The sequence below is a fragment of the Antrostomus carolinensis genome, unplaced genomic scaffold (genome assembly GCF_000700745.2).
Source record: "Antrostomus carolinensis isolate BGI_N321 unplaced genomic scaffold, ASM70074v2 scaffold24735, whole genome shotgun sequence".
NCBI lineage: Eukaryota > Metazoa > Chordata > Aves > Caprimulgiformes > Caprimulgidae > Antrostomus > Antrostomus carolinensis.
The window spans coordinates 19,389-33,535 of NW_010317406.1; the positions used below are offsets into that span (position 1 = coordinate 19,389).

Below are 14,147 nucleotides of genomic sequence, written 5' to 3' on the forward strand. Positions count from 1 at the left end.
AAGGAGGATCCAACGGTGGGTTCAACCTGGACATCATCTCCCTGCTACTTTTAAGAGCCTGAGGTTTAAATATACACATGGCAAACACCGGGCTGGTGTACGTTCATATCCCTGAAATGTCACCCAGGAGCTGAGAAAAAATATCTGCTCAAGAGAATATTCTCTTGGTTGAAAGAAAACAACCTACCTCGGTTGTAGCTTGTGAAACAAAACCTGCTCTCACGTCAGTAAGACCCACTATGGGAACTGTTGCGGTGTTTGCTACGTGTGTGAGACCTTTAGAGGAGAGCTGACAAGCTCAGAAGAAAATAATATCATTAATTTATTAGGATCTTTAATCCCTTCTATCTTTTTTTTCCTGCTATTTTGTTTTGTTGTTAATTTTGGAGAGAAAGCGTTTGGAGGGACAAAACCTGCTCTCACGTCAGTAAGACCCACTATGGGAACTGTTGCGGTGTTTGCTACGTGTGTGAGACCTTTAGAGGAGAGCTGACAAGCTCAGAAGAAAATAATATCATTAATTTATTAGGATCTTTAATCCCTTCTATCTTTTTTTTCCTGCTATTTTGTTTTGTTGTTAATTTTGGAGAGAAAGCGTTTGGAGGGTACTACTGTGCATTTGATAATCCAGGTTGTTGCCATCCCTTAGCAGCTCACAGCTGGAGGGCCCGAGAGGAGGGCTCCCTGCCACCAGGTGGCACTGAGGAACTCAGCAGAAACATCAAATTCCATGATTTCTCAACAAATGTGTGGAAAAATAAGTGAAATTGCTCATTTTAAAAGCTTAACTTTCTGGAGGCCAAAGCAGAGTGACCTGAAGCAGCAGGTACGGTGCTGTGTGTTTGACACTTCATGTCACCTGTGCACTGCAGAATTTTCTACACACATGTCCGGAGATGCAGGTTTTTGTGTTTCTAACAGGGTAGTGCACTGCCTGGATATTAGAGACCCAAATTAAAATAAATGTTAGAGCACCCTGGCCCCTGTTTGCCAGTCCTCCCCTTGATCCCTTCTGCCAGTACCTCTTCACTACCCATGGCACGATTTATCTCTGCCTTAAGGGTCAAACCTTGGAAGGTGCTAGGTAACAACAAACCCTGCCAGATTCAGCAGTTGTTGACACAGCACCTCCTGGGGTTTGGGCCAAAGGCTCCTATGAAAATTTCCTACATGAAAGGCTAAATTCAGATTCTGTAACCTCCCTTCTCATCTCATCACTAAATTACAGAGGCAAGGAGGGGGTAAGCGAACAGAACAAGGGAAGAACCTCACTCTGTCCTTCAAAATTAATCCCATCAACTCTCTCTTGCCAGAGACAAGAAATCCTCCACCACACCAGAGCAGGTGGTTCTTGCTCCCCCTGCCCAGACTGTACAGCAGGGGAGATGGTAGAAACAGGGGCAGGTCACCACTGCAGCTGAAGAGACAGAGCTGTGAGCTCCCTGATTGAGAAACACTGCCCGTGGTCAGCAACACGCTGAGTATCACCAGTCCCTCATCCAAGGGCCCTACAGGGCTTGGGCAGGAACATGGTCCTGACAGCACTGCCAGCTGGGTGAACCTCAGCACCATCCCTCTTCTAGATCGTTTGCAAATAAGGCACATTTAATGGGCAATTCTTTGGGAGAATCTGGAGACGGAGCTGCAAGGAGGTTTGGGAGCCTGCCCTAAGCAAGGGGAGGCCCAGGGGCTGCCAGGCAGCACCCAGTGGCTAGAGGGAAGGGAGGTTATCTTGGCAAGCCCCATCATTCTGCAGCTCCTACTTCATCTTCCTAGTGTCTCACAGGCACTGGTCTTCTTCATCCAAGTTCCCACTGACTGATCCAAGTGATGATCTCAAGTTATTTGTTTGCTCTTGTTACAGCTCCCATCAAGTGGAATCCACAGCCCATCCAGCTTAATTACACTTTCCTCTCAACATCCCTGTCTCAACTCATTCAAGGAGAGCACTGCAGACATGCAGCAATGGCTCATCCACAAGTTCCATGAGAGCAAACAAACAAGCAAAGGAGGAAGAGAAAACCACAGCCAGAGCAAAGTATCTAATGTCAAGAGAACTTCCCCATGGGACAAACCTTCCAGTCCTCACCTCTGTAATGAAGAGGATGCACTCCAGGAACATGAAGTCCTTATGGTTTTCATTTACCACCTTCTCATCAACGAAGTGTCGAGGCTCCAGATTTGGATGGTCTAAAAAGAGTAAGAGACAATAGGAAGTAACCCATATCACACCATCCTTTGAGACCAAGTTCAATCAGATCTTGTCCTGCCCCTCTTCCTGAAGAAACACAATCCTCCCATCAGAGCTCTTCAGAAGTCAGCACAGAGCTGCTCCTTTCCATCTCATCTCCCACTCCATTGCCTCAGCAGTGAGAGCACCTGGTAAACTTCCCAGAGCAGAAAACGTGTTTTCCTGCACCAAAACCAAGACTCTCCTTTTAAAAAGCTTGTAGTCATCACAATAAAGACAGATGTACTGTACGAGGAAGTCTTCCATCTCCCAACCTAAGCAACTAGCTTCATTTGGAAAGCTGAGGGGAGAATAAAAAAAAAAAAAGGCAAGCCCCAAGCAAACTCTTCTTCCTTATTATACCCAAATTTGACATATTTTAATTTAAAAATCAGTCCCAAGGCCCATCATCGTTGCAACCTAGACAGCCAGGGCAGGAGGCAGGCTAGGACACAAGAAGATTTTTATTAGTACCTATCAGCTGGGAACTGCCCCATATGAAAGGTAGAAACTGGAAGTCATCCAAGCCCCACACGCCCTGGCTGCCAGCAGGTTCCATCCTGTAGGTCTTCTGAAGTTTTCGCATCACTTCTAGGTACCTGAGACCAAAGAGGGAAGGAAGGATTAAGAGAAGCTCTTCTTCTCTCTTCACTGACTTCCATGAGGACAAGAACAACCAGCCTGGAGAAGGACACAACTTCATCACTTGGACCCCCACAGACAGTGCAGTACATGGAATATATATTCATATATATGGTCTGTAGATTAGCACCTTTTAAAAACTGTTTGGGGTTTTGTTGTTGTTTTACATCAAATTCCCTAAGAAATCAAGTGGCAGGGGTTTATTTTATCTGCAGTGTCTTATGTCAGTGCAGATCTCTCCTTATCCCCACCATTATCTGAAAACATTGACACTTCACTCTCCAACAACTTCCAAAAGAGCTCAGAAAGCTTTCCACCTTACAGCAACCGCTCCTTCCACTTCTCAGGTGGAAAACTAAAGCTGGAAGTACAACTGAAGGAAATTGTTTCTATGCCATCAAACAGTGATAGAGCTGGGATTAGATCTCTGGACTCCAAACACCCATTCCATCAGTTTCATCACTACCAACTCCACCTCCTGGGCTGGAAACAGATCTAGAGGAGCAGTGGAGGCCTGCCAGTTTCATAATTTATTTTTTTTTTAATGCCTAAAGAGATGTTAGATCCTCTGATCAGATATTCCTGTCTATCACAAAGCACAGAGTTTCACCCACATATCTTGGCAGAGCTCAATAACTCACGCTCAATTAAAGCAACTTTCCAGAAAGACACTCAGCCTCTAACAGACAAGGTGCTATCAACTGTTTGGAGACAGTTATAACAGGTCACTGTACAGCCCATTAAAAAGCACATCTGCTTCATCATTTTGTCTACATTTGTCTTTGATTTTCCCATTCTGCCTTTTTCCCTGGGCCAGCAAGCCCTTTGCAACCCACGTTCTCTAATTACACACACACCTTTGTAGAAGGCCCTTGACATGTCCAGCTCAGGCCCCAGGAGGAGGTTCTTCTTACAGTTTCTCACTCCCAAATGGGTGGGGATGAGTGGAAAAAAGGTGGCACCACCAGCCCAGACTACAGGAGCAGTTTGGTGTAAAAAAGCAGTAACATCTCACACAGCTGGCAGTGGGCACTGTCAGAGCTCTGCCCCCAAACAGCCCAATGCTTCCAGCCCTTCTCCTCCCATCACCTCACCTGTTAAATACTTTAAAGACGATGGCCATCTGGTCATCCACTCTGAGCACACCGATTTTGCAGAGGCAGCAGAGAAAGGCTGCAAATGCAGCTTCATGCCCTGAAGTTAAAAGAGATAAAGAGATGTGACACTGATGTTCCCAGGGCAACCTTTTTGTGGGCACAACAGTGGCTCTTCAGAAATCACAGCAGTCACATTCCCTTCGTCAAGAGCCCCAGAGAGCTGTCCCTAAGGTGCTACCTCATCCTAGTAATGACATGAGCTGACAGTATTTCATCCCCACACAGCACCCACCCAAAATATACCTTCTAGACATTCATAAGGTGATTAGTAACTCTGAGGAAAAAAAAAAAGTTCTTGAGGAAAAACAGCTCCAGCACTGGGTGTGCTGGGAGCAGGGCAGAGCCTTTCCCAGGAGCGTGGCACAGCAGGGGGAGTGGAGCACTGCAGAGTTGTCTGCTCAGGGGATGCAAGAGAACCTCACATCTGCAAGTAAACAGATTTCCTCCTGCTTCAAAAATATCTGTGTCAGAAGGATGCAGATTGCATGATGCTGCTGGGAACAACCTGTCCCAGAAGGTACTGGGGCCTCAGGCTGAGCCTCTGCAGCTTGGTCCTCCAGCTAACAGCAAGGAAAAGAAACAATCAGCAGAGCCAGAGCAATGGCTTTTAGTGGAAGGGACCACAGAACAAGGGAGGGTACAAGATCAGCAGCTCCATGCTATGAAGAAGTGAAGCTCCCAGTGTAGGAACAAAGTGCACCTATGGTCTAACCACTGTGAGTTAGGACAGGGGCCACTGGCTTGGGACACCCAGCAGGGGAGGAAAGGCTGAATTTCCTTCCTGGAGCTGACAAAACCCCAGCCAGCAGGTCCCTTTCCAAAGACAACATCTCCCCCTGGTGCCGGTGAGCCACAGCTCTCCTAGCAAGCACTGCTCAGCCTCCTCTCAGCTCTCCACCCTTTTATCCACATTCTCCTCCCTGCCCAGGTCCAAAGTCGTGTTTCCTCCCACCCACAGTGTCTTGCTCTCCTGCCTTTTGGTGAGGACGCTCTCCTCAGCACACCACCTCTCCTCCAGAGAGGAGCAGAGCATGGAGACAATTCTGGATTCAAGCCTAACTGGAGCCAGTGTGGTTACTCCAACCTGCAATTCACTGTCTCCTTAGATGCAAAATGCTCCTACCTTCAGATTTCAAAGCCCCTCTGTAGGCAGTGAGGTCACAGTGAGCACCAGACTTCAAGCCACCTCCAACTGAACACAAACTTGGTTCCCATTCTAGTTCCAATTCAAGTAATTATATTTTACCCCTCTAAGCTGCCTATTGCAGATCAGCCATGCAGGATTGCTGTATGCAGTAAAGCAGCTCCTACACCTTATCCCAGAATGACTTGCAGAGCTTGGTTCACATTTCCTTGGATGAGATGAGAAAAGGGTGTCATAGGTCTAGCACAGCCCTGCTGCCAGCCTCAGCTCTCCCAGTCAGAGCCCACACTGGATGTTGGGGTGAGGAGGCCCCAGAAGGAAGGTGTTTGTATCAAGCTGGCACTAAAACCAGTGGTAATAACATATGGAAATAAATGCAGCACCAAGCTCCAAAGGGTCACTGCCTGAGGAAGTCACAGCACACATGCCCAGGTACCTGTGCCATAGTCAATGCGGGTGGAGTTGCCCACGGATTCCTTCAGGTACACAGCCACTTCTGGTGCAGCATCAGCCAAATGCTTGGGGATCACTGTTGCCACCAACTTTTCTGCTTCCTGAAAGACAAAAAAGACTCCCTTGAGTGAGTGTAGATCTGTCACGGTCCCCAGGAGCAAGTCACCCTCTGCTCAGATGCTGTTGCAGAGTGGGAGCTGCAATGCTGCAGTCCTACAGTGGCCAGAGCCAGTATGATAGAGAAGCAAATTCTCCTGTTGAAGAAGTCATCTCCAGAGATGGAGCAGTTCAGGGAGAGCTTGTCACAACACTTATCCAGGCCACATGAGTCCTGTAGTGAAAAAAAGCCTCACCATCCAAGTACATCAACCCAGTTACCCACTGAGTTATCTCCAGGACAAAAGCATTACTGGGGCAGCAGACCACCTGCAAGCTCAGTGCTGCTGTGACCGTGTCTGTGCCACCCCCAGAGCTCGGTGCAGGTCAAGTGCTCTGAGCTGAAGGAAGTCAAGCAGTTTCACAACCTTCCTCTGATTTTGTGTGTCACCCATCAGCTATCAGACACAGAGGGCAGTTACAAAGCAAAGGAGTTCCTTGGGTTTGGAGGGCCCTCATGGCTCATCCAGGACTTGGGAGATTAAGCCAAGAGCATTTACATGGACCAGATGCTCTCATAAGAGGAGAAGACAGCACCAGGTGAGGACTAAGCAATGCATATCAAGAGGTAGATCCTCCACAGCTTATCTGAGCAATTCCTCTGTAGGTTACTTGGCTGCTGCACGCTGCCCTTCTGCAGGACCTGCACATAACACTACACACAAGACATGCTCACCTGGTCTAGTTTGGCATACCAGGTCCTGAAGGCCTTGTTCCCAAAGCGAGAAGGTTGATCCACTGGCGGGGTTTCATCGATCCATCTGTCAAGGGTGTTCAGAAGAGCTACCAGCTTTTCAATGGGCTACAGAGACAAAGATGATGAGGGGTTATGGTGACATAAACCAGCTCCAACACGTCTGCCCTGGATTGGTGGCGTTAAAGTCCACACCATCCTCCTAAGGGTGGCAAGCAGAAATGGGATGTGCCAATCCTCCCCAAAATGCAGAGGAGCCAGGAAAACTCTCCTTCCCCTCAGCAGATCAGTACAAAGCCCAGCCTGAGGCAGGCTCTCCAGTTGCCCACACAGTTTTTCTTGAGCTATAACAGCACTATGATCTAAAGCCCCTGAGAGAAGAGCTGCAGCAAGCTCCTAGCTGCAGGGCACACAGGACTGAGAAGCAGGAAAGTGCTACACAATTCAGGGACCCCCAACAGAAAACTCAGTCTCTGCATCTCGAGTGGCCTGTGTCCCCCATGAGATACAGCACAGGACTTACTGCATATCCTCACCAGTGACTGAGGATGTGACCCAGAGGCCCTTCTCAAGGCCTCTAATCTTTGTCCTGAAGTGTTCCTTAGGAGCCAGGATTAGCAGTGATGGTGTTAGTGTTCGTACAGCACCCAGGGCCTAATCACAAGTCAACCTTCTCAGCATGACTCCTATCGCTTCAAACCCACACCAGCCAGACTGCTAGAGCAGCTCCAACCCAGGGATAGCCAGTGCACGTGGCAAAATGCAACCTACCCAGGGTAAGAGACAGCCCAGTTTGGCCACCAGTAGTCTCACCAGAGACTTCCCAAGCATGAGAAGTTCTGGGCTCTCAGAGAAACGTCTCAATACAAACACAAAAGCTGATGAGAAGACAAATAAACAGCAAGACAACAGAGCCATCTTTCTTCCACCTGGTGCTGCAAGGAGAAGGTGAGGAACACGTGTCAGATGTATGAGTGACTGGAGGAGGCACTGTTGTAGCCCTGAAGGACGAGAGGTGCAACAGGCAACAGAGCCCGCTGGCTCAAGCCCTACTGTTAGGAACAGGGCTGGCCAGTGCACACAGCCCCCTCCCTGCCCTGCCCATACCGCTGGGGAGTGGCTACACCCCACGTACCAGGAGGCAACACCACTGGCAGCACTTCAACCAGCTCCACACAGTTTTAGGAGGCTCTGCTGACAACTGGTCAAGCCTGCCAGAGGCTCTGGGATTCTCCTCGCCTGACTCCAAGCAACGGGAGAAGCGTCAGCCACCACAGCAGCTGGCGAGGCCCTGGGCAATGCAGGCTCCTCTGTCTCGAGAGGGGATTCCTCCTTCAAGGGGACAAAGAGGACAGCAGAAGCGGCGGCTGGTTTGACTTTGCTGGAGGCATCGACCGTGTGAAGCTGGCTGGTCTCCTGGGCTGTGGTTCAATTCTTCATGCTGCTTGCTGGGAGGACAAGGAAACAGCCGAGCCCAGCAAGTTTCTAGCCCTTGAAGTGCCACGGGAAGGGGGCGGGTGGAGAGACGGGCGCAGCAGAGCCGTGCTGCCGCTCAACCAGCTGCACATGGCTCCCCATGCCCGCTGCTCCCAGGAGGAAGGGTCTCATGGCAGACACAGCCCCCCACAGACTGCAGCTCCTCAGGAGGCGAGGACATGGTGGGATCAACCAGCGGGAAGTGGGATCAGGAAGGGAAGGGATCCACCACCCCACAGGACCTTGACATTTGGCCACTGAGTCAGGCTAGAGGCTGGGACAGAGGACAAGACTCGAGCACACCAGGAACACAAAAGACCCAAATGCCAAGGGACATGGGGGGCCAGAAGCTCTGGGTGCCCTGGTGAGGCTGCAAGCTGGAGCCACTAAGAGGCCAGTGCCCCAGACACACGTGGTCCCCTCTGCTTCAGCTCCCTGCTGCCCAAAGCGCTGCAGAAGCCCCACGTCTCCTCACTGCACCGGGCCAGGTTTGGACTCAGCTCTGCTCCTTCCTGGCTACTGCATTCCCCTCCAATTAAGCAACAGCGTCCCCAGCACTGGGTTGCATTAAATAATTAAATCATGCTGGTGATTTATCCACCAGCACCAGCAGCTCATTAAGAGCAGCTACTGCATTTCAAACCCCTCTCAGCGAGCACCCGGTACTGCCTGGATAAATGGCTGGCAAGGACCAGCTCCTTCCCCCTCCCCAGACCTGCCCGTGGGCCTTGGGGGGCTGAGAGTCCAACCTCCCCTTCCCCACTCCCTCCCTTCAAAGGGATTAAAGAGCCCAGCCCCACTGAACACAGCAGAGCAGGACCCAGCTGCCAGCTCAGCCATGCCCATAAATAATTAAAGAGATGCAGCTCGTTTTGGGCTCAAAGCCCTTTGAAAAGGGGGTTACTAAAAGAAGCAGCTTCTCATTGTCCAGCAGAGGAAACCTGCACATCCAGAGCTGATGGAAGCGAGGGAGAAGGAGGGGAAGAGCAGAGCAGAGCTTACAGGAACACAACCATCAGCACCACTGCAACCTTGTTTTGCCTGGCTGGGTTTTTAAGCTCTATTTTTGCTTTACTTTTCCAGTGATCAAAGCAAGGGCAGCCTCCCCCCCCTGCCCCCTCAGCTCTCCTTGCTCTTTTCGTTGTGCTGATTTTGCATCCCCTTGACCCCGAGTCTGCCACCGGTCCCAAAGGCAAAGCACAGAGCTTCCTACAGAGCAAAGACCTGTCAGCATCTCTCAAGAGCAGGGGCCAGGCAGACAGAGGTGCTGAGAAGGCACCACAGCAGCCAGAGCTGTCCCTGGGGACCAAGCCTGTCCCTGGGGGCTCCTCAGGCCCTGCCCAAGGGGGGAGCTGCTAAAATCGGGGCACTTGCTGCTTCCCCCACTTCCCTCCTGAAACCAGAGCAAGCCACAAGGCCAGCCAATTTCCCCCAGCACAGCAAACTGAAGGGAACCTCTGCTCCTTGTATGGCCAAAATTAACCTCCTCCTTGCTGCACTGCTCTTCTGATGGAAGTCACAGCTTTGAAAAATGGCTCCAGGCTGCAGCCCCTGCGTGGATCCTCCTGTGAAATGCACTCCCTCCAGGAGAAGGCAGGTCACAGCCTATCAGTCATAAAACCTTGTGCCAGACATCGTGTCTACGCCCGAGTCCTAACCAACAGCTCAGCTATCACTACTTGTCAGATGCCTCCAGCAAAACCCCAGACAGCTCCATGTAATTTTTCAGTAGGAGCAGAGCAAGCTCAGCAACTCTCAGAAGGGGCTCAGCCCCCAAAGGATCCAGCTCTCACTCCAGCAGAGTTTGGTATCGACACAGGCTGCTCTGGGAACCATTAAGCTGTCTCTTTCACAGCAGAGCAGACCATACTTGCTTTTTGCTGTATTGCTTTTTCCCCACAGCAAAGCAATACCAGTGAGTGGTGGAGAGGATACACATCCAGCAGAAAGGATTCCAGGAGGTCATTTGCCAAAGGAAGGCGTCCCCAGCATTTGATCAGGGAGGAAGATGGGACGGCACAAAAGCACATCAGCAGCAGGTACAGCAGAAGAGAAGAAAGCAGAGCAGAGATGCAAGCAGAGGCCACGAGGGGCTGAGCCTTTAAAAGCACAGATAAGCAGTTTGATCTACAAACGAACCCGCATGAACAGGCAACCTCATCAACAAGGCAACCCTGGGGATGCTCCACCTGTGCCTCAAGTCACAGGCTCCTGCTCTCCACAGCACGAGGGGAACGAGATGTGTTCCCTGCCACTTCGCAAGCAGTCGGGACCGTGTCTCTTGTTTTTCACCTGGATTGGGACCGTGGATGGAAAATACACACTCCAAGAGGGATCCTCTGCGTGCAAGCAGAGCTGATACAGCTTTTCCTAGATAGCTGACAGCTCAAAGGGGTTGGTGGAAGATGTTTGGGGAAGGCTTTTTCAGCTTTGTATTGCTTATTTTTAATGCTTTGTTTCCCCAGAACTGCTCTGTGAATGGTTGGGAACGAGCGAGATCATGACAAAGACAAAACTCAAAGGTAAAACGCCAACAGTGGAAAGCAAGAGCAGCATTTGACAGCAGTTTCTACTGAATTGGAGGAACAAAAGGTGCACACAAAGCCTGTTAGGGAAGGACTCATTATCTCTGATCCCCCTCTTGAACTACAAGCTTCTCATTCACACACTGGCTCCTAGAAGGGAAAGCTGGTGGCTTTAACACCCTGCTTCAAACATAAATGACTCGGTTAAAGATCATCCACACCAGAGAGAACCTACAAACACACAGGGCCCAGTCTGCCTCCCATTCTGCCTGGATCTTTTCAGACTATTCCCAGCTTTCTTGCAAAGCCATGATAAGTTGGAACAGTAAAACGTACCCAAGAATCTTCTCATTGCAACGCAGAACAAGGGAGTGGGATCCAGTGTGTGACACAGAAGGGGTGATCCTGCCCCACAGACTAAACACACCCCCCCAGCCCAGCCCCCCTGCATGCTCCACAGCCCCCCAAATCCCCCAGCACAGCCCTTGGCAAGGCAGGTCCAGTCCATGACATGTCTTGAGCTCACATGCTGTCAAACCAGACCTCACACAGCTCAGCTACAGCATGGGCTGAGGAGATCGGTGCTGTTAGCACAGCCTGAGCAACAAAGAAGCTCAGGGACAGGGAGACAAGTGACTTGCCCAGGGTCCCACAGAAAGGTCGGTGGCAGAGTAGGAACAGTACAGACATTTCAGCCTCTTGCTTGCAACCACATCTTGAGAACATCACTGGTTGAAGCCACACCGTGAAAAGAGGGTTAAAACTTAACCTTTCTGCATCCTCCCTTTTCATTACCAGCTTCTGTCCACTTGTGACTTCCCTGATTTCCCATCCAGAGAGCACACACAGAGCCTCTGCATCCTGGGGAAAGGACTGCAGGCTGACATCCTCGAGCATAACCCAACCACTTTTATTCTCCCTGGTTCCCAGATAAGCTGCCAACTCATTCCTCACTTAGGAAATATTCACTATAGAGCCCAAAAAAACCCCAAAAAACCCCAACAAACCAAAAAACAGCAAAAAGGGAGAAACAAGAGGATTCAAACTCTTCTCCTACCTCTGACACTTTGTATTCGCAGGTGAGCTTCTTGCCCCTGACACCTTCATTCAGAGTGAGGATGAAGCCCATGTAATCTGCATACGCCTGCAAAGACACCCGAGGGAGAAGGGTGTTAGTGAGCACCCACGGGCTGTCTGAGCAGGCAGAGCGGCATGGGAACGCTCCTGCACACCCAGGGAACCTTTCCCAGCACACAGCGCTGCTTTCCTGGGGACACCCGGGGTGCAGGGCTGCCCGAGAGGTTACTGCTGGCTTTGGCAGACACCAGAGGCAGGTGGAGACTGCACTGGGAATGCTGCATCACTGTAAAAGTGACAGAGAGGAGAATCCTAAAAAAAGCTTGCACTGCCCCTGAAACCCTTCCCTCAGCTCCCTGCATCCCATGAGGTCAAATTCAAACTCCTCAGCTCTGCGGAGTCTCAGTCGTGCCTAGACATCCTGCTCTGCACTGCCTCTGCCAAACCTGTGTCTTCATCTCCCCTTTCCTCCTTCTACTCTTCTCCCACGCTCACTCATGGTGGAGAAGTGGGAGACAGCCCAGGCTCCTCACCACTCTTCTCTTTCAATTTGCTGCTTTTGAAGCATCACATCCAGTGCAGCTCCACAGCTCTACGTCTTTGAAAACACCAGACTAGCACGCTGCCCCTCCTGCACAGAAATCCTGACCAGGAGTAACTCCTTACACCCAGCCAGGAGACTGAACAAAGGAAGCTGCACTCAGAGGTTTGCTTGAGACCTGGCTAGACCTTAAGTTTCTCTTAAGACATCACAGATCAGTCATCAAGCAAGAACTTGCTCCTAAGAAGTGGGGCAAGTCTGGGCTACCATACCAATCCCTCAAAGGCAGAGGGAGGAGAACCTGCCTGTTCCACCAGCTCTGCACACACTGTAAACAAAAATTATCCAGGAAATTGAAGGTCTCAGCTCTAGAGCCCGTTTCTGTCCAGCAAGGTGGGAAGGCTCCAGGAACCAACCCAGCCTGGTGCTATCAGAGGGCAGCAGGACCGTGTTCAAACAGCACTGGGTAAATCCAGTTTTGATTTAACGTGCAGGCTAGGCAGGATGAAACAGTTCCCAGCTCCTTGTCTACATTGTTAAGAGGGAGCAGTAATAATTTTTAAGCATCCCTGGTCTCCCTGAGCCTCTGGGCTCTCCCTGGCTCCTTTGTTAGAGCATTTGCCCGACAGACTCCACTCCTCACTGACAAGTCATTTTCCTACAAACTGGCAGTGACTCTCCTGCTTTAAAACACAAATCAATTCATTTCCCATTACTTGCCCAAACCTGCTTTACTTGGTGGCTGTTCCCAGATCAGACCTGGCTGCCACTGAAGCACAAGCACTTACCAGTATTCCCAGAGTCATACCTGAGAGCGCTTCCACTTGGCCATATCGGAAACCATGTTTATCTCCTTTTTGGGGATCATGAAGCTCTGCTGAAGGGGAGGAGCCACCTCCTCAGAGGTGCCTGGGAGATGCAAAAAAAAGAGGTAAAATAGAGGCAGTAGAGAAGAAGAAATCCTCCACCTTCCTTTCTTAGAAATCAGCATTCATTTCTCGGGAGACAGAAAGCAAACAATCCATCCCAGCTCGTGCCATTACCTCACCAAGTCCCGCTCACCAAACAATATCCTCTCGACCCCAGATAACACACTCCTAAGGACACTGCAAGGCTTCAGCAAGTGGCATTATGTTTATTTTCACTACTAAAGATGCATTTCCCATCTAGACAGAGAGGCTGGCGCAGGAGATAACAAAGACAATACCCAGCTGGTTTAATTATTTCTGTCTAGTGAAGAGAAGCCCCAGGTCATGCTGAAGCACTGAGCTCTCTTAACAAACTGTGCCTTGTTTTGAGGGTGATTTTAGGGAATACCTGAGCTGCACTCCTCTAAAAAGGACAACACTTGTAAAGACAAAGCTGGAGGTATTCAATAGATGGCAGTCCAGAGCCACAGCCCTCTGTCCAGGCAGCACAGACTCTTGGAGGATGCCAAAACACAGCCAGGTGGAAGTTATGAAGATAATTTGATTTTAAAGCTCTCTCAAGAGCCCAGGATGTAATATGTAATGCGAATGCAAGTTGCTAATGCATTAGACTCTTTTCCCTGGCATCCAAAGCAAGGACCCAGCCCTGCTGCAAGGGTGACCCCAAGCCCCTGCTCTCTCAGCTGGCAGCCCTGCACCAGGACACTGCAGAGCCAGAGATGCTCTGGGAGGACAGAGGTAATTCGCATTATACTCTGTAAGTGCAACTTTTAATAGCAGGAGGCAGCGCAGCAGACACCACTGTTAAGGAAACATAAAGAGTTTATGAATTCTGTTAGAGTCACCCAGCTCATCTGTGTAATCCCGGGAAATCCGAGGGCGTTTGTCCAGCCCCAGCCACCCTGGCAGCGCTGCGGCGGCTGCTCCCGGGAGAGGCTGAACACGAGCAATGAGATGGGGATGGGGGCAGAACGGGCTTGTTTAACGGTGAGAAGCAGCTCGGACACAGGAGACACCTTCACTCTCACTCTGGGGTGTGGGGAGGGGGGTCCCTCCTGGCAGCAACGGGCAGCGGAGTCACGGCAGACAGGGCACAGACACCGGAGAGACCCGACTCTGGCTG

The 14,147-nt window shown here is 50.5% G+C and overlaps 1 protein-coding gene across 3 annotated transcripts in view; it reads right to left on the reverse strand.

Annotated features, from left to right (window-relative positions):
* Positions 1 to 13,001, reverse strand: part of PTPA (protein phosphatase 2 phosphatase activator) — a 21,531-nt gene extending 8,530 nt beyond the window's left edge. Inside the window, exons 1-7 of one of the 3 annotated variants that reach the window (XM_010168579.1) lie at positions 12,904 to 13,001; positions 11,535 to 11,621; positions 6,459 to 6,584; positions 5,610 to 5,727; positions 3,967 to 4,066; positions 2,705 to 2,829; positions 2,090 to 2,190 (exon numbers count right to left, since the gene is read on the reverse strand). In XM_010168579.1, the coding sequence (XP_010166881.1) occupies positions 2,090 to 2,190; positions 2,705 to 2,829; positions 3,967 to 4,066; positions 5,610 to 5,727; positions 6,459 to 6,584; positions 11,535 to 11,621; positions 12,904 to 12,963 (717 nt within the window). In that variant the 5' untranslated portion in view covers positions 12,964 to 13,001. The remainder of the gene's footprint in view (positions 1 to 2,089; positions 2,191 to 2,704; positions 2,830 to 3,966; positions 4,067 to 5,609; positions 5,728 to 6,458; positions 6,585 to 11,534; positions 11,622 to 12,903) is intronic. The other 2 variants (XM_010168580.1, XM_010168581.1) reach the window with 2 other exon arrangements.
* Positions 13,002 to 14,147: the final 1,146 nt, after the last annotated feature.